Below are 22,570 nucleotides of genomic sequence, written 5' to 3'. Positions count from 1 at the left end.
ACTTCCTTTCCAGTTACCAAAGTCAGTATTAAAGCATAAACACAAGGGACCAGGGATTTACTCTCCAGATGTTTTACTGCGGTTTGGAAGAGGGTCAGCACTGCCTTACTCTATGGAAAAATAAAAAGATACCTAATTAAAAGTTTACAGTTGAATTACCTTAGAATAGAGGCTCTTTCTACTTATTGTCATGAAAATAGAGTATTTGTTAAATGTAGTTATTCATGCTGATGTTTTAAAAACTGCTCAATTACCCCAATTTATGGCAACAATAATATTTAAGTTCCCATTTAGGTCAACTCACATCTGACATCCATTGTGAAAGGGGACATTACACAGTACTCTCATGTGTCATTTGTGAGAAAGTTATGGATTTCTTACCTTGAAAGTCATTATGAGATGAGTAAAATGGAATTCTGCTTCCAAATCCAGTTGGATAGTTACATTTTCCACACCTACGGGAGATTAAAAAAAAACAAAAAGCAAAAAACAAATGAAACTGTAAACAGAAACATCTGTGAATAGTTGAGACTATGTTTTAAAATTATTTTTATGTTCCCCATAGAAAGTATCCTTGCATTCTACCTTAAGCTGAAGCTGAAACTAAATAATAATCCCATGGTAAAGCACAAGTCCAATGATTCTTTAGTTTTCCACAAATCATTCTGGAGTTCAACAGATTGAATCTGCTCACTGGAACAAGACATCTGGCAGAGTGCCTCTAGCTGCTGTCAAGAAAGACATCCTTTGCCTAGCCAGAAGTGAAACATCTTCCCAACCCTCTAAGCCAAGCTGCTCTCAAAGGAAAAATGGGAGGGCACTTCCTGTGCACAGTAGGGGGTCAGCTTGCAGTCTGATGCACAAGGACACAATCCTCCTCCAGTAGAAACACAAATATTCCTTTTTCTCTACGCAGCAGCAAAGAAAATAAATAAGAGTCTACCACATATGTTAGTTATACTACAACTTAGAAAAACCTATCCCTGATGGGGAAACCTTTGGATGCATTTCCACAATGAAAAACAATGCCAGAGGAAAAAAGAGTCGGTCAAATAAACTGGCTCAGAACAAATACTAACATCTTCTCTTTTAGGGGAAAGCCTGAACAAACAAATGAGCCTTTGCACCCTTGCCCCGAGGGTCAATCAGTCTCACTTAAACACATTAAAAAGGCCACTGGAATTCCAGAGATGGAAAGCACCTCCTCCCCAGTCCCTAGAGCTCTCATGCCTGCCTGTTCAGCAAGGGAGACTTTCCATGCTTCTTGTGTTTGAGAGAGCTTTTGGGGTCCATCTTCCAGAGCAAGAGAATCTTAAATGCGGGAAGACAGGAATGTGTCAGAATGAATCATGTCACAGGCTGGTGTATTTTCAGGAAATCAGAAGGACCTTTTGAAATAAACTCTCTTGCTGGAAAATTGCCAAGTCAATTGAGGGGGTGGAGGCGTGGAAAGTGGTCACTAGAACGGATATGAGTTAGCTGGAATGTTAAAAGAAAAACATAATCATACTAACTAATCTTATCTAACTTATTAAAAAGAACCATATTACAGAACTACAATGGGCATTTATTTTTGAGTGAAATGTTAGGCAACTGTATGTCTCTCCTCTTCCAGACTTTTAAAAACCTACAATATTTGTTCAAAATTAAGTATAACAAAATAATGTAAAGTGCGAAGCAAGACTAGTGCCATTTCTGTAACCTAAGAACATATGCTGCAATGTGTGCGCCAAAAGCACATTCCATTTAGATTTATAACCTGATAAAGCACTACAGGCTTTTTTTATATGGGAAGAAAAATCCAGAAAAAAGAAACAAGGTCATTCTTCTATAGTATATTGGATTTCTGTCAGACCGAGGAATAGATCATCATGATGGGTAAAAATAGTTGTACATTCCAAGCTCGTTTCTGTGCCTGGACACTGATAATTTAACCCCGCCATGTATAAGCACAACTTTGCAAAACACACAGAAAATAGATAAAATCACGTTCATAAAGTCTTCAATTGTGATCAGACAACACAGAGATGATAGGGTATAGTAACAATCAGTCTGACTTTCTAAAGACTAAGTTCCATCAGTCTAATCTCATCTAATTTCTTGTGACAGAGTGACAGAGAACTCAAGCCCCTCTACTGGAAAATCTCTTCTTTCTGGCATCTGGTCTCTTTTGTCCCACAGATTCAAAGTTGTAGAAGTTGATTAACTCAACATAACCAAGACAAATCTTCCTCTAGAACTACAGCACATGATAAACTGTTTCACTGTCTGTTGACTAAAATGGGGACAGTCTCGATCCTAATGTTGAGACATCTTCTTCAAACTGTCTTTCACTGGAAGAATGTGGGAGATCAGGAAATGCTCCTAGTCTTTGTCATAAGCTTGCTGCTGTTTCAGAAGTCTTCGGGATGCATTGCAGATTTACAGAAACTTCTCTTTCACACTGAAGTATCAACCAAAATATGCCCCCATAAGAATGAACATGGCTCTAAATGATACATGCTTTCTGATGACCCAGTGAAGTTTGTAACCAGTGAATTACCAAGGCCAACCAATGAACAAATCAACTCTCCCTAGAAACCAATAGTCTAGAAAATATTGCAATTTAACGGTCAATGATAACCGGGCGTGGTGGTTCACGTCTGTAATCCCAGCACTTTGGGAGGCCAAGGCAGGTGGATCACGAGGTCAGGAGATCAAGATCATCCTGGCTAACACGGTGAAACCCCATCTCTGCTAAAAAATACAAAAAAAAAATGGCCGGGCGTGGTAACATGTGCCTGTAATCCCAGCTACTCAGGAGGCTGAGGCGGGAGAATCACTTGAACCCGGGAGGTGGAGGTTGTAGTAAGCTGAGATTGCACCATTGCATTCCAGCCTGGGCGACAGACAGAGTGAGACTCTGCGTCAAAAATACACAAACAAACAGTCAATGACAAAGAAATCTATTAAGGGTGTTTGTCTTTACAGAATGATAGATGGCTGCAACAGCATCCAAAGTCTCCCCAGGTGTAGGGCATAGAATAAAGAAATCTAGTAGTCTCCAGGCTTTTTAATGACCAGGGTTATGTTCACTTCTTTGAGGATACTTTCACATTTTTTTAAAAGAAGATCTAATGGTACATTGTTGATTAACAAAAACACTAACTCTACCTTTATTCCCCAAATTTCAGCATCCGAGTTTGAAATAAATATGAAACTCATCTGGGCTTCATGGCACAGCAACAGTAAAATCGTATTTGATGAATGTATTAAACAAAATCCCAAATAGCAAAGACAGGAAAAAGGGTGTAATTCATGCAATCACTGGAGGAACCATTTGACTTGGGGTCATATCCATGTTGACAGAGTCTTTGAAAAATTACATCTTGCTGCTTATTCACAGTGCTATTATTACTATCAAGAAATTTTCTGTAGATGAAGGAAGGCGGTGAGGGGAGGAGTGGGGGCTGTGATTCTGCCCCTTCCTTTGGGATTGATCAAAGTGAAAGATGTTATGTTTTGTGGAAGAATAAGGGCCTGAGACAGTACCCATACCCTCCCCTCACAGCCCCCCGGCACACAAGCACTCTCTCCAAAAGCCCCTCGGAATGAGGACTATGAAATGCTCCTTTGGTCTAGCATGAAAGACTGCTTTCTTATAGGAAATACATGCTTCAGGAAGAAGGATAAGATTTTACCAAGAGAAGTTAGTGCTCCAGGCAGTCAATCTGTCAGAGACCATACTTACAGGACAGAGAAGCAAATCATAATTACAAGCACCCAGGAACCTGTAAGCTCCACCCAAGTTATCAATGACACTCAATGGAACTTGTCCCCACACCAACCACATACCATTTTCAGATTGCCACCAAATCTTAAGGCGGTTTGGCGCAAAGGTAGTGACCACATTTTCAATGAGATGGCTGTCAGGATTCAGGGTCTCATGATAAGGATCTTGGGAATTGCATATGAAGCATTTTTTGTCCTCCTGAAAACAAAGTTGAGTTCATCAGTCTAGAAAGCAACCTCATTAAAAACATTTTTAATTAAAAAACCCCATCAAGCCCATAATACAAAAATCAACCTATTAGCTTCAAGAAAAATGAATGTGTGAAAATTGCTTAGGTGATTTGTATCACATCTTTCACTTTTAACTTGCTGAGTCTAAAATACTCTTGAAAATAATTTCCTCCTTCCTTGCAAATTCAAGGTCTAAAGTAAAAGACGGCATTGTTTCCTCAAGCTATTAATCTAACCAAAATCAAATTTCTAGGCTTAAACCTTAATCTCAATAAACAGAGAAGCTTACTCTACAGTAAAAAGTAGGGGAGATATTAGAGGATTTTTGCTGACAGAAAGCAAACTAAAAATGAAAGAAAAAAATACAATTCGCTTGGCCTGATTTTCTAAAGCCTAAATGAAGCAGAAACCAAGTATTAGGCAGAAGTATTTAGAGAAGCTTTGGGAACCACAGAACAAGACTTCTTCATTTCCACCCTGCCTGGGCAGTGAATCAACAGTGGGGGCATGCAGGCTAACCTGCAAATTGCTCAGAATATCTGGGGAAAGGAGGGCCAGACTGTTGGAAGGACCAGACCATGTTGGGACCACTATAATCTGGGGCCAGTTCAAAGAACCCCAACATGGTCATGAACTAGGATGAAGATAGACTGTAAGTTTTAGGGTAGCGTTGAATTTCTCTCACTTTCTTTTTCCTAAAATGGAAGCCAGAGCCACCCGGGCAGTTGGGTTAGGAGAGTTATCTACTTTCTGTGCATTCCGTCAAGGCAAATCATAAACAACAGAGCTTAATAGCTCCCTTTCTACATAGAGCTTTGCTCTGTACCTACATTTTCTGAAATGCAGATTATTCTTAAGTCTGAAAATGAGACTAAGACTGAAATATACAAGAGACCCACATGTATGTTACAAACAGCATTTGATTAAGCATAATATTCTTATAAGGACACAATTAACTGACTGTACTTTTACACTGTATTTCACATTGTATTTATTTAGTTATCTTCTTCTCAAAAGGATTTGGAGACTGGCAAGGTGTACTGTCTAAAAAACAGAGACCAAAAGCCAGGGATGCATTGGGAGCCTGGATAAAACAAGCTTCCTCTATCTTGATGCCCACTAGATGTTTGAGAAAAGCACATATCCAGTCCCTTTTTTAGGCCCTGCTATCTGTGAAAAGCACTTCACAAATGCATGGCTAATCAGATACACCAGAGAGCCTGGCTCCAGTTGCTTATTTATTTATTTATTTATTTATTTATTTATTTATTTAAAGGGAAACTACTAAGACTGCATCCTCTTCCTCTTCCAAAGGAAGAGAAGAACCAAGAAGCAACACCAAGAGCCAGCTTCACACTCAGGAGAGACCGCTGCGCCTCTTTCTTGTGGTTTCTGATGCTCTCTACACATTCAGAGAAACTTCTCCAGTAACGAACTATAGAAATAATCTCTGAGAGGACAGTCTTCCTTCCCAGTTGCTTTTAATACAAACAGTCTGATTCTCATTTTGGTCAAAGTTGATTTCATAATCTGGTGATTCATTTACAGGATGTCCTGGCCTCTCAAGAAAATGTCAGCATAATATTGTAGGTAAAATGTAAATGCTAATATTAGAAAAGTAACATCAACTGCCTTCAATAACTTGTAGTCAAGGAAACTAGTACTGGAGAACAATCACCAGAACTCCAAAAAAAAAAAAAAAGTTTAAAAAAGTTTAATTACAGCCTCCCTTCTAATCAGGAGGAAGCAGTCTAGACATCTCTGTATAAACCTGGAAGCAAATGAACGAAATCCACTTTACCACATTCCTTTGGTCTAATTTATCAGGTCTCCAGAATGGGCTTTCTGCTTTGTAAAAGTGACTCCATTTTAAGGGATCCGCTGTGCAAACCACACACAATACTCTGTCCTCCTTCTGAAGGGCAACTGTATCGGTGGGTGGGCTGACCACATGCTGGGCAATTAGCTTGGAACTTGCCCTGAATGTGAGACTGATACTTTCCGCTTTTGTTAGAGGCCAGAAATATCAGCCTTTTTTTATTTAAAAATTTTTTTGAGACAGGGTCTCCCTTTGTTGATCAAGCTGGAATGCAGAGGCCTGATTATCACTTACTGCAGCCTCGACCTAATGGGCTCAAGTAATCCTCCCACCTCAGCCTCCTAGATAGCTGGAACCACAGGTGTGGACTACCACGCCCAGCTAAGTTTTAAAAAAATGTTTTGTAGAGACAGAGTCTATGTTGTCTAGGCTGGTCTTGAACTCTTGGGCTCTAGTGATCCTCCCACCTCAGCCTCCCTAAGTGCTAGGATTACAGGCGTGAGTCATTTTGCACCCGGCCAGCTTCGTTTTTAAAAATGAAGGAAAAGTGTTCTGATTCTGGATATTTTATACTTCGTGTCTTCTTTTAAAATTACTTTTGAGTTTGTATAAATATGACCCCTGAAATCTAAAATTTGGGCCCTCTTTTAGAAACAGGTAACACCCTGAAATTTCACTGTGGTCTTTCTTTATCAGGGTACCACGGCAACCAGGGCATTTCGTGAAAGCAAGCATCTGATCCTGATATCTAGTTGGGAACAGAACCAAGTGAGGAGAGGAAAACGGGTTCGTTCAGTGATTGGAATCACCTTGCAAGACGCCTGTCAGTGCTGGAATCCTCTTTACTCAAGTGAAGATGCGGTTGGGGGCGGGGGCGGAACCCAAGATCACTGGGTTTTAAAAAGAGGATAAATCACCTTTAATGCACACTTCCAAAGCTAAAGATTAAAACACACACACACACAATCAGGCCTTTGGAGGCCCTGGGTTGGGGCAGCCAGGACTGTCGGCAGTCCTGCCTTTCCATACTGACCGCGCCAGCAGGAAATGTGTGGCGGATGCAACTGTGCAAACTGAGATGGGGCGAAAGGGTAAGCTACCAGCCTAATCCCGGGACTCCCCGGCTGGCTGCGCTTCCTATCTGGATTGCTGGAAGGATGCGGAGTCCCCAGGGCCTGCCCCTTAGGTCTGGACGGGAGGAGGCGCTAGAAGAGCCTCATACCCGGCTCTCAGCCCTCACCTGCAAGTGGCTGACGATACAGTAGGGTTCGGGCTTGTGCAGCCCGCACGTCGAGGTCACAGAAAGCCTCTGTGCTCGGCCGATGAGAAGGTCGCCCGTGGCGGGGTAGCAACTGCCTTCGGCGCAGCCGTAGCTGAACTCGGGTTCTTGAGCGCGCACTCGGGCTCCGCACAGGGCTGCGGGAAGGACAGGCGACAGGGTTGGGGGCACACAAGCAGGGAGTAGAGTCCGAACAAAACGAAAAAGCGTGGGCGGGGGAGTGGGTGCGGAGAGAGGGCAGTCCATTCGGAAGAAAGCAAAATGCACAGAAAGGACAATGGAGAGATGAGCGCAGGAGAGGCTGGGAAGGCAGGGACTCAGAAAGGAGGAGGACACGGAAAGAAACCCACACACGTCATCAGGTCTGTCCAGCAGCGAGAGCCTCCCTCCTGGGAAACCCACCGACGCTCGCGCCCACCCTGATCAGCCCCGGGGAGCAGCTCCTCCAACAAAGGGTGGATGTATAGACCCTCCACTTAGACGTGCCTGGAGCCCGCCGCAGGGAGGCTGACCCCCCAAGCGCCACACACCCACGCACGTGAACCCGCGTGCACGCGGCAGCCCGCGCATCCTCGGTGTGAGTGTGCGCGTGGAAATCTGTGAGCACGGGGCGCGAGAGTGCGTGTGCGTGCACGCGCGAGGGTCACCGGCGCTTCGCTGGGGGCGAGGCGCCAGGTCTCGCGGTGGACGCCGCTTTCCGGAGGTAGGGGAGCCCATGGACAGTCCCTGGGGCTCTGGAGTGGTTTCAAGGCTTCGCCATTCCAGGGAAGCGCCAGGTCCAGCTGTTTCTGGTGCCATCCGGAGACAAACAGAGATGGTTAATTAAAGCCACATGGCCCCCATCTGTTCCCAGAATGAAGCCTCCGCTCAGCTCAGGCACTTTCCTGGGCAATGGATTTTTGGAGAGCCCTCCTCAGTCACTACCGCCAACCCCAGGGAACCTGCCCTCCGCGGTGGGGAAACCCAGGGTGAACCGGCCGAGGGTGCAAAACCCTGAGCGGGGGCCGCGGGAGCCCGCAGGGGCCGGGGCTTGGGCGCAGAGCCCGGGGGATGCGGGTCCGCGGCACTCCGCGTGCGCCGTCTCCAGCCACCACCAAAGCAAGGGCGTTGGCGTTTAATCCTAGGGGCGTCATTTCCATCCAGTCCCTCTCCCAAGCCCCCAGTCTCCCTCGAAGGTGAGCCAACAGCTTTTGGGTTTTCCTTCCCCATGCCCAAGTCCATCCGCCTCCCCGCACCGTTTTCACAGAATTACCTAAGAAACTGAAAGCTAACACCTGGAGAAGCCCCATGCTGGCTCCCTGCAGCCACGGGGACACGGCAGAGGAGTGGAGAAGACGCCCGCCGAGCGGCCTGCCCTTTCTTCCCGTCTTCCTTTCTATAGAGGTGAAAATGAGCGGAAAAAAGGCAAATGTTCAAAGAGAGTAGAGGCGCCCTTCCATTTCCTGTCGCTCCCACGGAAGCTGGGGGTGGGTTGGAAAGGGGGAAAAATCGCGCAGCCACTTTGTTCTCCTCACCCGGCGACGCTAGCGCTCGCCCTGCTCCTGGCAGCCCCCGATCCCAAAGAAGGGAATTAGAAAGTTTAGCCTTGGGAGGAACAGAGGGAGGCGCCTCTGCTCATGCGCACACGGAGAGCCGGGGCTGAAGGGGCGGGCGGCAGCAACTCTGCGAGGACCGGGTGAGGTCCCGGTCCCACCCCCCGGGGCGCCTCTTTTGTTTGAAAGCTGTGTCTGCGATGGCTGCGAGGCTGGGGCGCTTCCCAGTCCCAGCGCGGGTCCGCCCCGGGGTGCGCGTCCCAGAAGGGCGCGCGGCGTGGCCGTCCAGCGAGGAGGGCGGATGCATGGGGGCGTCTCCGAGGTGGGTGTTCAAGTCGCCCAGCCAGGGGGCCGGCGGGACCTACCGCGGACTCGCGCATTTACGTTCGCAAGAAGTGAATCACCAAACGTGCCCACGGCTAAAACTGTCGTGCCGTGCACTCGGGGAAAGCGGGTTAACTCTTTAGAAACAGGGTCGACCTGTCGTATTTGTTCTTTAGAAAGTGACACTTCCTTTCCGCCCCCAGTATCCAAGAGCTTGGGATGGGCGCGACTTCTACAGTGTCTTCCTAGGAAGGAGGAGAAGCGCTGTGCGCCCTGCAATTCTTTGCGCACACATTTATTCAGGACCTCTCTGTAGTCCCTGTTACCCAGGTGGTCACGGCATTGAATTGAACGGCTAGTTCTGTTTTTAAAAAATCTACTTCCAACATGGTGAAACCCCCTCTCTGCTAAAACTACAAAAATTAGCTGGGCGTGGTGGCGGGTGCCTGTAATCCCAGCTACTCGGGAGGCTGAAGCAGGAAAATCGCTTGAACCTGGGAGAAGGAGGTTGCAGTGAGCCGAGATCGCGCCATTGCACTCCAGCCTGGGCGACAAGAGCAAAACTACGTCTCAAAAAATAAAAATAAATAAAATAAAATCTTCCTGCCTGTATCCAGATGATGGTTTTAACTCAGGTAATTCCTTAAATGACACCATTATTGTTACTGACTCCCTTTCCCATCTCGCCGTGGAAGAGTTGACCCAGCCAGGAAGTGGAGATCTTTCATGAGAGGCACTTCCCCACAACGCATCTCAACGATCCTCCACGGTGTGCAAATGGTGAGGTCGGGTGAGGGCCTCTAAAGAAGGGTCTCTAACAACACAGTGTAACCTGCCTGGTGAAATTAGGGGTACATAGAAGCTCACCATCTTCTAGGGGTTGGAGAGGGAAAAGAGATTGGTGACGGGACACCACCACCCATTCTGCTACCCTTAGCAATGGACACAGTCAAAACTTGGAGTCCTGCTCTGGGCAAATGTGGCTGGAATTCAGGGAGTATAGTTAGTTGTTAGTCCAGTCAGGAGACTTGGCATGTTTTCTAGTCATCTCAGGGAGAAGAGTTTAAGCGGCTAGCTGGTCAGTTTTTAACTTAACTGCCACGAAATAAGGCCCAGAGAAGTTTAATCATTAGACCATAGAGTCAGCTGCTTTACGAGTTTGTAAGCCTGCACGAGTCTGAGGCAGGCAGGAGCCTGGGGGTCTAGGTGAGTGAGGCATTAATTATTCACCAAATCAGCACTTGCCCTGCTACAGCCTGGGGAGGTTTTGCCTCTGCTGACGCTTAGGATCCTCTGCACCGGCTGCGTAGCCTGAGAACACTGAGAGCCCTTGCTGTTGGGAGGCTGTAGAATTGCAATGGAGGGTCTTCAGGGCTTAATTAAAAGGAAAATATTAAAAGGCAAATGTCTTTTCTTCCTGTTGAGCTTTTAATACCCTGGGCCAGAGTTTCATATTTTCATGTGCACGCACTGCAAGCATCTTTCAGTTCCTTTTCTTTCTTGAGCCTAGCCTCTGCTCTCACAGCAGCCAAGCCCTCCTTGCTACCTGTCCCTGGTCAGCGTCCTCTCCCATTGCAAAAGGTCATTTACCTTCAGTATGTTCAGAAGCCTGCTTGCTCTCCCGATCACCTCACTTGCAGTAGTAAACTGAACACTACTAAGAGAATTCGGTTTTTAAAAATTTGCCTGTATACGTGCAGGGGGAGGAGTGTGTGTAACACTCAGCTTCTGACCACTTCATCTGTGAATTTGTCTACCTCCCTTTCCACCTTTAGTGCTTCTCTCCTAGAAGTATGCCCTCCTCTCATCTACGAAGTTCAGTGCTCTCATATACTTCCTCAGTCTCCTCCTGTTTTAGGTAAAAACAACACAAACGCTGCATTGTATGGAATCAAAGCTTGAGCTCTGGAGATTTGCTCATGGAATCAAAGATTGAGCTAAGGAGAAAAGAGTTTCAAGAGGGAGATCTGAAGCATAAGCCATAGAGATCAAATAAGATCACAGTGGGAAAATGTCCATTGCATTCAGCAGTTAGAAAGTCAAGGGCGGCAGGCACGGTGGCTGGTGCCTGTAAGGGGTGTGAGGCAGGTGGATCACGAGGTCAGGAGTTCAAGACCAGTCTGTCCAACATAGTGAAACCTGTCTCTACTAAAAATACAAAAATTAGCCAGGCATGGTGGCAGGGCCTGTAGTCCCAGCTACTCAGGAGCTGAGGCAGGAGAATCGCTTGAAACTGGGAGGTGGAGATTGCAGTGAGCCAAGATTGCACCATTGCACTCCAGCAGTGGAGATGGAAGCCACACTACCATGGAATGGAGGAGGAACTTGGGGAAAGCAGAGAATAAGAGCAAACTGTACTTTCAAGAACCTGAGTTATGAAGCCAAAGGAAGGATTGAGCAAATCTCAGGGTTTGCTCAATCAAAGCTTGAGCTTTGATTCCATGCTCCTGCTCTAGGCAAATGTGGCTGTAATGAGGGATAAATACTCTACACTCCCTCTCCTTCCTTTGGCTTCATAGCTCAGGTTCTTGAAATTATAGTTTGCTCTTATTCTCTGCTTTCCCCAAGTTCCTCCTCCATTCCATGGCTGTGTGGCTTCCATCCCCACCACTGTTCTTGGTAAGTGCCCTTGACTTTCTAATTGCTGAATGCAATGGACATTTTCCCACTGTGATCTTATTTGATCTCTTTGTGGCTTATGCTTCAGATGATCACACCCTCCTTCTTGAGACTCCTTTCTCCTTAGCTCCCAGGACATAATTCCAGAATTTTTCCACAAGGCTTTGACCTCTCCTCTCCCATTTATCTTGCCCTTCTCTGATCCCTTAAACACTGGTGCTACCAAAGGTTCTGTCCTCTTTTCTGCTTCCTCTACTCATCCACATCCAGGGGGCACCACTTGGACTCTCCACAACCTCCAATTCCCATCTCTCTAGCTTGTACCTCACTTGGAATTTACATACCATTTCTAACAGGCCATTGAATATCTCTACTTCAATGATCCATAGGTACATGAAATTCATCTGTGGCAAAACTGAAATCTCTCCACCCAGCTCTCCTAGAACAAAATGTCTTCTTTCTTCTGTTTCCCATTTCAATTATTGGCACCATAATCCACCCCTTAGCTCAAGACGGAGACTTGGGAACAGGACTGGCTGCATGATTAGCAGGGCACAAATGTGGAGCCCCTCTATTGTTATTAAGGTAAAGACAGTGAAAGAGCATTAAACGTAGCGTGGGACTCTCCTGAGTGGGGCGGTGGTGGGGAGGGGCTGTGCAATTGCACAAATTACACACCCCTGAAGCCAGCCTAGCCTGGGAATCTTGGACATCTCCCACTCCTTCATTCCCTCCCCTCCCCATCACCAGGTCCTGTCATTTCTACTTGCCTAGCAGCTAGCCAGCATGTCCCCTTGCTCCAACCTCATTGCCCTCCCTTAGAGTTCAGTCTGAATGCCTGCCAGAGCCCCCTGACAGGTGTTCCTACTTCCAGATTCTTCCTCTCTTCAGTCTAAACCTTCCTAATACCTGCAGAAGGATTTTTTTTCAGAGTCAAAACCTTGATCATGTAGTTCCCTTATTCAAAAGCCTTCAATGGCTCTCCTTTGCTCCTTCCCTGTACATGACATAATTTATTCCTTCATGACTTTCACTACATGGGTCCTCCTTGACCTTGTCAACTTAGTGAACTACTGCACACCTTTGAAGACTCCTCTTAAACATGACTTTCTCCATGAGCCTCTCTCTCCTCCTTGTAAAAGCCTGTTACAGCATATGTAACATAATGCTGTAACTATTTGTTTATGCCCTTATCTCCCCCAATAGACAGCAAGACAAGGACAAGTATTGTGTAACATTCGTTTTTGCATTAATGTTGCCTTGCATGAGATGAGGCACATTACAGGTGCTCGATAGGTGTTTCTCGAATGAAAGTAAATGAAGACTAGTCTCCATGTTTTAAAACCTTCCTTAAATCTTAAATGTCCACTTTTTTCTACCTTGATATGAATTTCTAGCCAAAGAGAAAAAGAAATATCACCGCTTGACTTAATTTTAGGAATACTTCCAAGTTTCACTCACAAATTCTTCTCGTCTATTATATTTCATACAATTTCCTCTGATTTCTGAAGATGTTACAAATTGAGGAAGAATGAATTTCTTCTGTTAGCCTGTCCAGGGCTTCGCTCTGGCTGTCAACACAGCCGTCTCTTGTCTGTCATTTGTACTAACCTGGCACTACCTGCTTTAACATAAAGCAGTCTTTATGTTAAGAATTCTCTTTAGAATTTACAGAGAATTCTGCAGCAGTTTAAATGGCAGATGGGACTGCAAATTGCTGGCTGTTCTGTCTCAAAGAATGTGTGACAGTTATGTCCCTGCAGCATTTATTATTTTCATTTGAAAACAAAACAAGAACTGCTTTCAAGGTCACCTTCACTTTCACACAGTCTTAGAACACCAGGTGTATGTCTCCTTTGAAATCCTGATTGACAGTAAAACAAGGATGCTACATTCTAGACTTCGATCTTTGGGTCCTGAAATGTGACTATTTAAATAATATTGTTCTCATGAAAAATATTAGATTTTTCCTTTTTGAAAATTAGATTTAAGTGCATTTTGTGAGATTCAGAATTGATCTAGAAAAGTAAGTTCAATGACCAATAAGTTTCAGGTCAAATGTCATGCTATACTTTATATGTATATATATGTCTTTTATAATATGTAGAACAGTAATTTGTAGTTTTGTTTTATTGTCCTTGTTCCCAGAAGTTCTTTGAAGGCAGAGACTGTCTTTTATTAGACTTTGGATTCCCATCAGGTGGCAGAGTTTCTAGTGTATTATAGACACTCAATATCTGCTTGTTGGATAAATAAAATTGAGTAACCTTCTTTACAATTGTTAAGGGAACACACAGGGGACGTTATTACTACCCTCTGTAATAGGAAAACCATCAGCGCCTGAAACCAGGCAGGGAGTCACAGCATTTTAAGCCTCGGACCATATAATACAAACAGTAGTTTGGGCTTGCATTAACATTCGTCCTCCCTTCATCTGGTAACATTACCTGGATTTTCCTTGAGGGACTAGTCCTCTCCCATTTTCAGCTTACTTGATTTGGATGGGGCTAATCCCCCCATGAGCTCCAGGCTATTCAGTGCATTTCCATCTTCTTCTTTCTAGTGAGTGGTTCAGAGATGGATATGAAACTCACATATTCTAGTTAAGGTGACTCTGGGATTTTTGTTGGAATTCCTGGGAAAAAACAAACAAAACAAAATAAAAAACAAAAAAAACAAAAAGCACCTATTTTCCCCCCTGGACTTGGAGTTATGTGGATGTCAGCCTGGAACTGGTGGAGGCTGCTTGAGACTGGAGCCAACACAAAGGAAAGAAGAACGGAGGGAACCAGAGGGTGGGTCCCTAAAGAACACTTTGGAGTATCTTGATCCAGCTATACCTGAAACCAGTACACTTTACCTTAGTCAATACATTTTTCTAGACATGTAGCATGAGACAGACCTAAACTTTTGTTGTTTTCAGCCTGAAATTTAGGAGGCTTTTAAAAAACTGCAGCATAGCTGGGCGCGGTGGCTTAAGCCTGTAATCCCAGCACTTTGGGAGGCCGAGACGGGCGGATCACGAGGTCAGGAGATCGAGACCATCCTGGCTAACACGGTGAAACCCCATCTCTACTAAAAAAAATACAAAAAACTAGCCGGGCGAGGTGGCGGGCACCTGTAGTCCCAGCCACTCAGGAGGCTGAGGCAGGAGAATGGCGTAAACCTGGGAGGCGGAGCTTGCAGTGAGCTGAGATCCGGCCACTGCACTCCAGCCTGGGTGACAGAGCGAGACTCCGTCTCAAAACAAAAACAAAAACAAAAAAAAACTGCAGCATATTGACTGGTGCAGGCAGGACTTTATCAACACTGTCTTAAAAATGATCATTTGTTGGCTGGGCGCAATGACTCACACCTGTAATCCCAGCACTTTGGGAGACTGAGGCAGGCGGATTGCCTGAGCTCAGGAGTTCGAGACCACCCTGGGCAGCATAGTGAAGTCCTGTCTCTACTAAAGTACAAAAAATTAGTCGGGCGTGGTGGCGTACACCTGTAGTCCCAGCTACTCGGGAGGCTGAGGCACGAGGAGAATCACTTGAGCCCCGGAGGTGGAGACTGCAGTGAGCCGAGATCACACTGCTGCATTTCAGCTTGGGCTACAGAGCGAGACTCCATCTCAATAAAATAAAATAAAATAAAGTAAAAAAAAAAAAAAAGGTCGTTTGTCTGTTCTTAAATATCTCAAAAGAGATCACAAACGAGAGCACTCAAATCTATATTTGTTTGAGGACAGTCACTAAAATAGGTGCAAGAAAGCCTCATTCAAGCTCTTTACAGGCTTTCTGCAAGGCTGCATACCCACTGCATTTCACCTCCCAAGAAGGTGGCAGGATCCGATGGAAGAAAGGGTACCACTTTATTTCTACCCATCTATGCCCATAAATTCCAAACCTTTTTTTAAAAAAAGTTTGAATCTATATTTAACAGGAATGCCTAAATGGGGCAAGTTGTTCTCAGTTCACTCTTGTATATGAATTTTGGCACCTGGTTGCTAATCTGGCACCTTAAAAATGAGTAGGAGAGAGATTAATGTCTGAGTTAGTGCTAGAGGGCCATAGGAAAGCTCTTTTAAAGAAAGTTTTGTCAGATCCATAACGAGAGTAACTTAAATGTAGTCAAGTAAATGCCTTAAGACTTGAATACTAGTCATGAACCCAAGCTTTGTTTTTCTGGCACATTCATTTTTACCTCCATCCTTGAGTGAATCACTATGTTTATTGAAAAACACTGATGCCAAATTGAGTAGACAGCTAACACTCAGTGGGAGATATTTATACCATATCAGAAAACCTTTTCCTAATTAAAACTCAGTTCATCTCTTACAGGAATCCACCTGAAATTGTATTTTAAAGATTACTTGGAAATTTTTATTACAGCTGATGGTACTTTCCCCAGCTTTTAAGGATGCTGAAATTCAGTAAAATCTAGAGGAAAAAACAAAAAGACTGTTTTCCAAATATTTCAATTTTTTAGTGTTCCTTTACTCTGCTTTTTATCTAGGCTCTGTCATTCTCTCTTTGAAAGGTCAAGTTCTGCTTTCAGTGAGTCCCTGAAATCCCCACCGCACCTCCCTGTGAGTTCCTAATCCTGTACCTGGCACACAGTCAGTACTCAGGAAATGCTTTCTAAATGAAAAAATGCTGCTTATTTCACCTATATTTCACCTATATTCTCATACAGGCAATACCTCTGTATGAGAGGATCAGAGTGATAGGTTTGTAGCAATAGAGTAGACTATCTCTTAGTTCTGGGTTGTTAATTATTACCTAGGGTGATCTAGGAAACAATTCAATTAGCAAGTTAAACACTCTACTACTATTCATGGCTTGGACAAAAAGTGAATCCTAATTTTAAATCCAGTATTTTTACCCTGGGAAGATGGGGAAGATGGATCTTTGCTATGAGCACATTTCAGAAGTGATAAAAATGCTAGTAAAAGCCATCTCCTCTCTCAAATAGAAGTGGTCTTGCCTCCTCTCTCCAACCATAATGCCCTTGGCCTTCTAGATTAATTAACTCTACAGTTGCAGTTCCTCTAAAAGAAAAAGCCTGCTCTTCTGGAAAGAGAGCATTTATTTCATCATAGCTGCTACGCTTGCTGCTACTAAGGCTGCTAATCAGATTTATGAAGGCCAGCCCACCCAGAGCTGAGTGCTGCGTTTTTATCACATCAGAAACAAGTCAGCACTCGGTCTCACTCCAGGATTAGGTTCTATTTCAAATATTGGGCTGTTTGCCAGGCAAAGAGGCTGTAGGATGTGTTTGTTCTTTGCAGCATGGCTAATGAAATGCCAGTGTTAGCGTCCAGTCTAGTAAGGATCTGGGAGTAAATTATTTCTCAGTGATCCTATTTGGAAATCATGAACTGTGGGGCTGACAATCCAGCCATCTATGCAGAGGACTTCTTAATCCTGTTGGTGATAGACGGGTTATTTGGTTGACCTTTGACTTTGCGAGCTCCACCCATCTTCCTAATTAGTACCTTTTGAAAGCCTTATCAGCGACATAACTCTCATTCTTTTTTTTTTTTTTTTTGAGACAAGTCTCGCTCTTGTCCCCCAGGCTGATGTGCAATGGCGTGATCTCAGCTCACTGCAATCTCCGCCTCCCAGGTTCAAGCGATTCTCCTGTCTCAGCCTCCCAAATAGGTGGGATTACAGGTACCCGCCACCACGCCTGGCTAATTTTTGTATTTTTAGTAGAGACGGGGTTTCACCATGTTGGCCAGGCTAGTCTTGAACTCCTGACCTCAGGTGATCTGCCCGCCTCAGCCTCCCAAAGTGCTTGGATTACAGGCGTGAGCCATCACACTCGGCCCACTCTCATTCTTTAGCAAGCAATTCTGAGACCTATTATGGGCCAAGCACTGCTGCACACTAATCATATACTAATCATACACAATGATTAGTGTATGAATATAATTTACCAATAGCAATGTATATGCTATTGGTAAAATAAGGGTTAAAAAACATAATTTCTAATTTTCTATTTCTATAAACATATAAACATATATTTATATAAACACATATGAATAAGTTCTAGGAGGCATAGCAAATAATTTCTAATTTTCTATTTCTATAAACAAAATATAAACACATTTATATAAACACATATGAATAAAGTTCTGGAAGGAAGCATAGCAAATGTTAACATAATTTCTAATTTTCTATTTCCATAAACAAAATATAAACACATATTTCTTTTTCTTTTTCTTTTTTTTTTTTTGAGACAGCGTCTCACTCTGTTGCCTAGGCTGGAGTGCAGTGGCGCGATCTCGACTCACTGCAAGCTCCACCTCCCAGGTTCACACCATTCTCCTGCCTCAGCCTCCCGAGTAGCTGGGACTACAGGCGCCGGCCACCACACCCAGCTAATTTTTTGTATTTTTAGTAGACACAGGGTTTCACCGTGTTAGCTAGGATGGTCTTGATCTCCTGATGTAGTGATCCGCCTGCCTCGGCCTCCCAAAGTGCTGGGACTACCGGCGTGAGCCACCGCGCCCAGCCAAATATAAACACATATTTCTAAAACACAAATGAATAAAGTTCTAGAAGGAGGCATAGCAAATGATAACATAATTTCTAATTTTCTATAAACAAAATATAAACACATACTTATACAAACACATGAATAAAGTTCTAGAAGGAGACTAGCAAATTATAATAATTTCTAATTTTCTATTTCTATAAACAAAATATAAACACAAAACCACATATGAATAAAGTTCTAGAAGGAGGCATAGCAAATGATAACGGGGGTACTTTCTGGGATACATGGACTGTATTTGGGATGGGGTTAAAGGGTACTCTTGCCTTATCTGTATTTTTTTAAACGAGGAAAATGTATTTGTCTATACTTGGTAATAAACACAAACAAAAATTCTAACAAAGATCTGTTTTGAAGTATAAATGTTTGTTATACCTTGAAGAAAGTAGACTATAAATGTTGATTAAGTCTGGGTTGTTTCTTTGAAATACAAATGTAAAGGTCTATAGAATTAAAACTCACCATTTATTCAGTCACTAATGAATTTACTGAATGACAAGGCAAGCTCTTAAATTGGGATCATAGTGAGTTACATCACATCTGTGTGCTTCAGCTTCCTTATCTGTGAAACAAGTACAAAGTTCACATGCCTTTAGTCAGCATATAGGCTCTTAGTCAGCAATCTGGCCTTTATATAATCTCTCTTTTGTCTCCACATTCTCAGTTTATCAGCCTCCCCTCCTACTCTAAATATACTCCCCATTTGCAAAAACTGAACCCAATTTTTTGGCTCCTACGGCTCCTTCTATCTGGAATGCTTTCTCCTTCTCTGCCAAGCCGGTGTTTATGGATGTTCACAGCCCAGCTCTGATGGCACTTCACATGTGGAGCCCTTTCAGCCTCACTGCCCAGGCACAATATTTGGACACATGCTTATTGGAGAGGATCTTTCTAGATTATTCTAGAACAGATGTGCCATGAGGCCAGGCACCCCACCTCACACTCATTGCTGTGTCCCCAGCACTAGCACATCCTAGAGCACATTGTAGGTGTGTGAAGATTATTCATCAAGTAAGTGGTTAGTGTATGAATATAATTTTCTTATGTGCCAAATTGCAAGTGCCTTGACAGCATTTTAGTTTTCTTAGCACTAAACACAGAGCTAACACCTGGCAGGTGCTCAGATATTTGTCAGGCACATTTAGGAATGACGGAATAAATGCCTGGGACTATGCCTCTTGTGCTTTCTGGGGAGAAATCACTCACAGATAAATCTCTAGTCATAGTGAGCCACAGCCAATACGCATGAGTACTTTAAAGAGCATATCACATGTTTCACTTAATTTGGTGGGAAATACAGAAAAGTGAGCAGTTTGCTATGATTTAGATGCATGAAGTATTAATACATAAAGTATTAATTCCTTATAAATGTGTTCAGTGACTGCTCTCTACTGTAATGTGGAAAGCGTCATCCCTACGATGGTTTTAGAGGCGCAAGGTGGCAATCATATAATGGTAAGTCAAAGTCTGTGAGTCTTAGTCACCTCATCTGTAATGAAGCTCATGAAGACACTAGCATAAATTATAATTGGGAAGGCAAAATTGTCCCATTCTGGAGGGCAGCCTGAAATACGTACTAACATTTAAAACAGACATAACTTTGATTTTGGTTGGGAAAACTTGCCAAATTATTCCAGAAAGATGTTTACAATATTGTTTCCAGCAGAAAAAGTGGAAATAATCCAAATGACCATCAATAGGAGACTAGATAAAATAACTATGCTGGACCTATGCAACAGAGTGCCAAACAGTTACCTATTTGGTACCTATTTCTAGGATAGAAAAGGTACCTATTTCTAGGATATAAAAGGGCGTGTGTGGTTGTAGGCAGGGAGCTGTAGGGGGAGTAGGTTCCAATGACAAAAAAGTATGTACATCATGTATATATAATTTTTGAGGAATTAGAAAGGGCCACCCAGAAATTATTTATATAGCTCAAAATATTAAATGATAGCTATTTCTTCTTTTATGATTTTTCTCTATAATTAACATGTATAGTCCCTGCTCTAATAAAATATTCCAAAATTATAGGCAACCAAGCTCTGTGTAAAAAAAAAAAAATTTAAGATAGTTTCCTGTGGGTGTATTTTCAGTAGTGATCTTTTATATTGGGCGATGTTCACATCCCCAAGAGAAGAGTCTGTGTCTTCTGGCCAGCTAAAACTGGGAAAAATAAATCAAGCTTGCTGATATTCTGTAAAATATGCAGGTACTTTCTAGAAACTAGAGTTCGTTTGAGTTGAGTAGGAAGTGTTATGGTCTGTTTGGGTTTGGATGCAATGTTACAGTAGCCATGATTAATTTTTGTTAGCCACTTCCTTTGCTCATATGTTCCAATCAAAATATGTTTAGCTGTGTTAAGAGTTGAGAAAGTTGTTTTTTTTCTCCTTACAGAGAAATGTTTAGCAAATGTTTAAATCTTTCAAATTGTCTATATATTATTCATCTCCCCAAAGTGGGTTAAAAGAAAATTGAGTTTAAGGAGAAAATTTAGTATAGACATTTCTATTTATTTGCTGTATAGAATGGATGATTTCTGTATAGAACGTATGATGGCAGTCTGAAGGACTGAAGACTAGAACTGGGTTTTTTATTTTTTAAGACAGGGTCTTGTTCTGTCTCTGAGGCTGGAGTGCAGTGGTGTGATCTCACCTCACTACAACCTTTGCCTCCCATGCTGAACTGATCCTCTTGCCTCAGCCTCCAGAGTAGGTGGGACCACTGGTGTGAGCCACCACACCTGGCTAATTTTTGTATTTTTGTAGAGACAGGGTTTCCCCATGTTGGCCAGGCTGGTCTCGAACTCCTGACCTCAAGCAATCTGCTAGTCTTGGCCTCCCAAAGTGTCAGGATTATAGACGTGAGCCACTGCCCGGCCTAGAACTGAGATTTTAAAAAGGAAAAATTTTCATTTAAGACATTCTATCAGTCATATCTAAAGGTTGGCTTCTTTACATTGATCTTTAAAAAAAATGTTAGATTTCTTGCTTCCAAGTAAAAGTAATTGTTCTCTTAATCCTGAATACTTAATCTTTCCCATTTATATTTTGCCTTCCCTAGATGAGTCACAATGCAGTGTGTCTAACACAAAGCTAAACCTGAGTGTCATAAAGATCCCAGTGTTTATCTTTAGATATGGAATGTTTATACAGCTTTCCCAAGCTTTGAGCTTCTTCCCATGGTATGAATCTTAGGAATTCTCAAACAGTGGTTTGGTTGTTAAATTTTCAGGCTTTATTTAACTTTCATTTCTAATCCTTTCTAGAAAGTTTGCAGTGAAGTGATACCTTTAATTGGCTCAATAAACTAAGATTCAAGAGAAAATTTTGCCTTAAATTGTATACTGACTTTAACAGAGGTAGTAATCTGGATTTCCATTTGCGTTATGACAAAGTCCTAGAAATTAGTTGTATATCATAGAAAACTAGTGTTTCCAACCAAGTAGTTATTCTAATAGGTTATTTTTTGTTTTCCTATATAATCAAATAAATTGTTTTGAATAAATACATTTGGCAACATTAAGCTTAACACCTAAAATTTAGCCTACTTTGTTATTTCTATATGTAGTCCTATTTTTAAAAACAGCATGGGAAGTTTTGTAGACTCTTTTGTTTTTACTTAAGACTCTTAAAACAATCCTATTGAATGTGTTTAATAGCTACAACTATATGTTTGCTTAGTTGACTAATCTCAAAAGACATGCTAGTCCCCCCAAATTATACATTTTTGTTCAATAACATTTCAAAGATAAAGTATTTCTATTTGGTTCGCTTTGTCCTTTGTTTTCTTTAAAGCAGGATTACTTCCTGTGAAATGTTTCACGTATCTCAAATATTTGACTTATAGCTTAGGTCATTTATGTAAAGAAATCAGTTACTCATTATAAGAAAATGATTCACTATTTGGTGGTCTATTTAATAGAGCCTCAGACCAGTTAAAACAGCAAGTTGTCTTGGAAGAGGGTGCAACAAAATGAGTGTAGTCGCAGGGCACATTTCCCATCACACCTGCCTTGCCACTTCTTCCAACTAACTGAGTGGCCCTGGCTAAGTTAGCCTTAGTATTCTTCAGAAAATGAGGGAGTAGGACTAGGGAATTTTTCAAATCTCTTGCATTTTGGAATTTTTTTTTTTTTTTGAGATGGAGTCTCACTCTCTTGCCCAGGCTGGAGTACAGCACCATGATCTCAGCTTCCTGCAACCTCCATCTCCCAGGTTCAAATGATTCTTGTCCCTCAGTCTCCCAAGTAGCTGGGATTCCAGGTGTGTGCCATCACACCTGGCTAATTTTTGTATTTTTAGTAGAGATGGGGTTTTACCATATTGGCCAGGTTGGTTTCAAACTCCTGGCCTCAAGTGATCCGCCTGCCGCAGCCTCCCAAAGTGCTAGGATCACAGGCATGAACCACTGAGCCCCACCTATTTTGGAATTTCTTCTACCTCTTTCCTG

The 22,570-nt window shown here is 43.0% G+C and overlaps 1 protein-coding gene across 2 annotated transcripts in view; it reads right to left on the bottom strand.

Annotated features, from left to right (window-relative positions):
* The window catches only part of LAMB1 (laminin, beta 1), a 91,694-nt gene extending 82,830 nt beyond the window's left edge, over window positions 1–8,864 (bottom strand). Inside the window, exons 1-6 of one of the 2 annotated variants that reach the window (XM_011986361.1) lie at window positions 8,615–8,675; window positions 8,353–8,475; window positions 7,631–7,888; window positions 7,062–7,237; window positions 3,835–3,970; window positions 382–455 (exon numbers count right to left, since the gene is read on the bottom strand). In XM_011986361.1, the coding sequence (XP_011841751.1) occupies window positions 382–455; window positions 3,835–3,970; window positions 7,062–7,237; window positions 7,631–7,888; window positions 8,353–8,389 (681 nt within the window). In that variant the 5' untranslated portion in view covers window positions 8,390–8,475; window positions 8,615–8,675. Of the gene's footprint in view, window positions 1–381; window positions 456–3,834; window positions 3,971–7,061; window positions 7,238–7,630; window positions 7,889–8,352; window positions 8,476–8,614 lie in introns of both variants that reach the window. The other variant, XM_011986362.1, reaches the window with a different exon arrangement.
* Window positions 8,865–22,570: the final 13,706 nt, after the last annotated feature.

The sequence above is a fragment of the Mandrillus leucophaeus genome, unplaced genomic scaffold, assembly GCF_000951045.1.
Source record: "Mandrillus leucophaeus isolate KB7577 unplaced genomic scaffold, Mleu.le_1.0 Scaffold298, whole genome shotgun sequence".
Taxonomy (NCBI): Eukaryota; Metazoa; Chordata; class Mammalia; order Primates; family Cercopithecidae; genus Mandrillus; species Mandrillus leucophaeus.
Note: the sequence above shows the minus strand (reverse complement) of the source record. Positions and strands in the feature narration are given on the sequence as shown.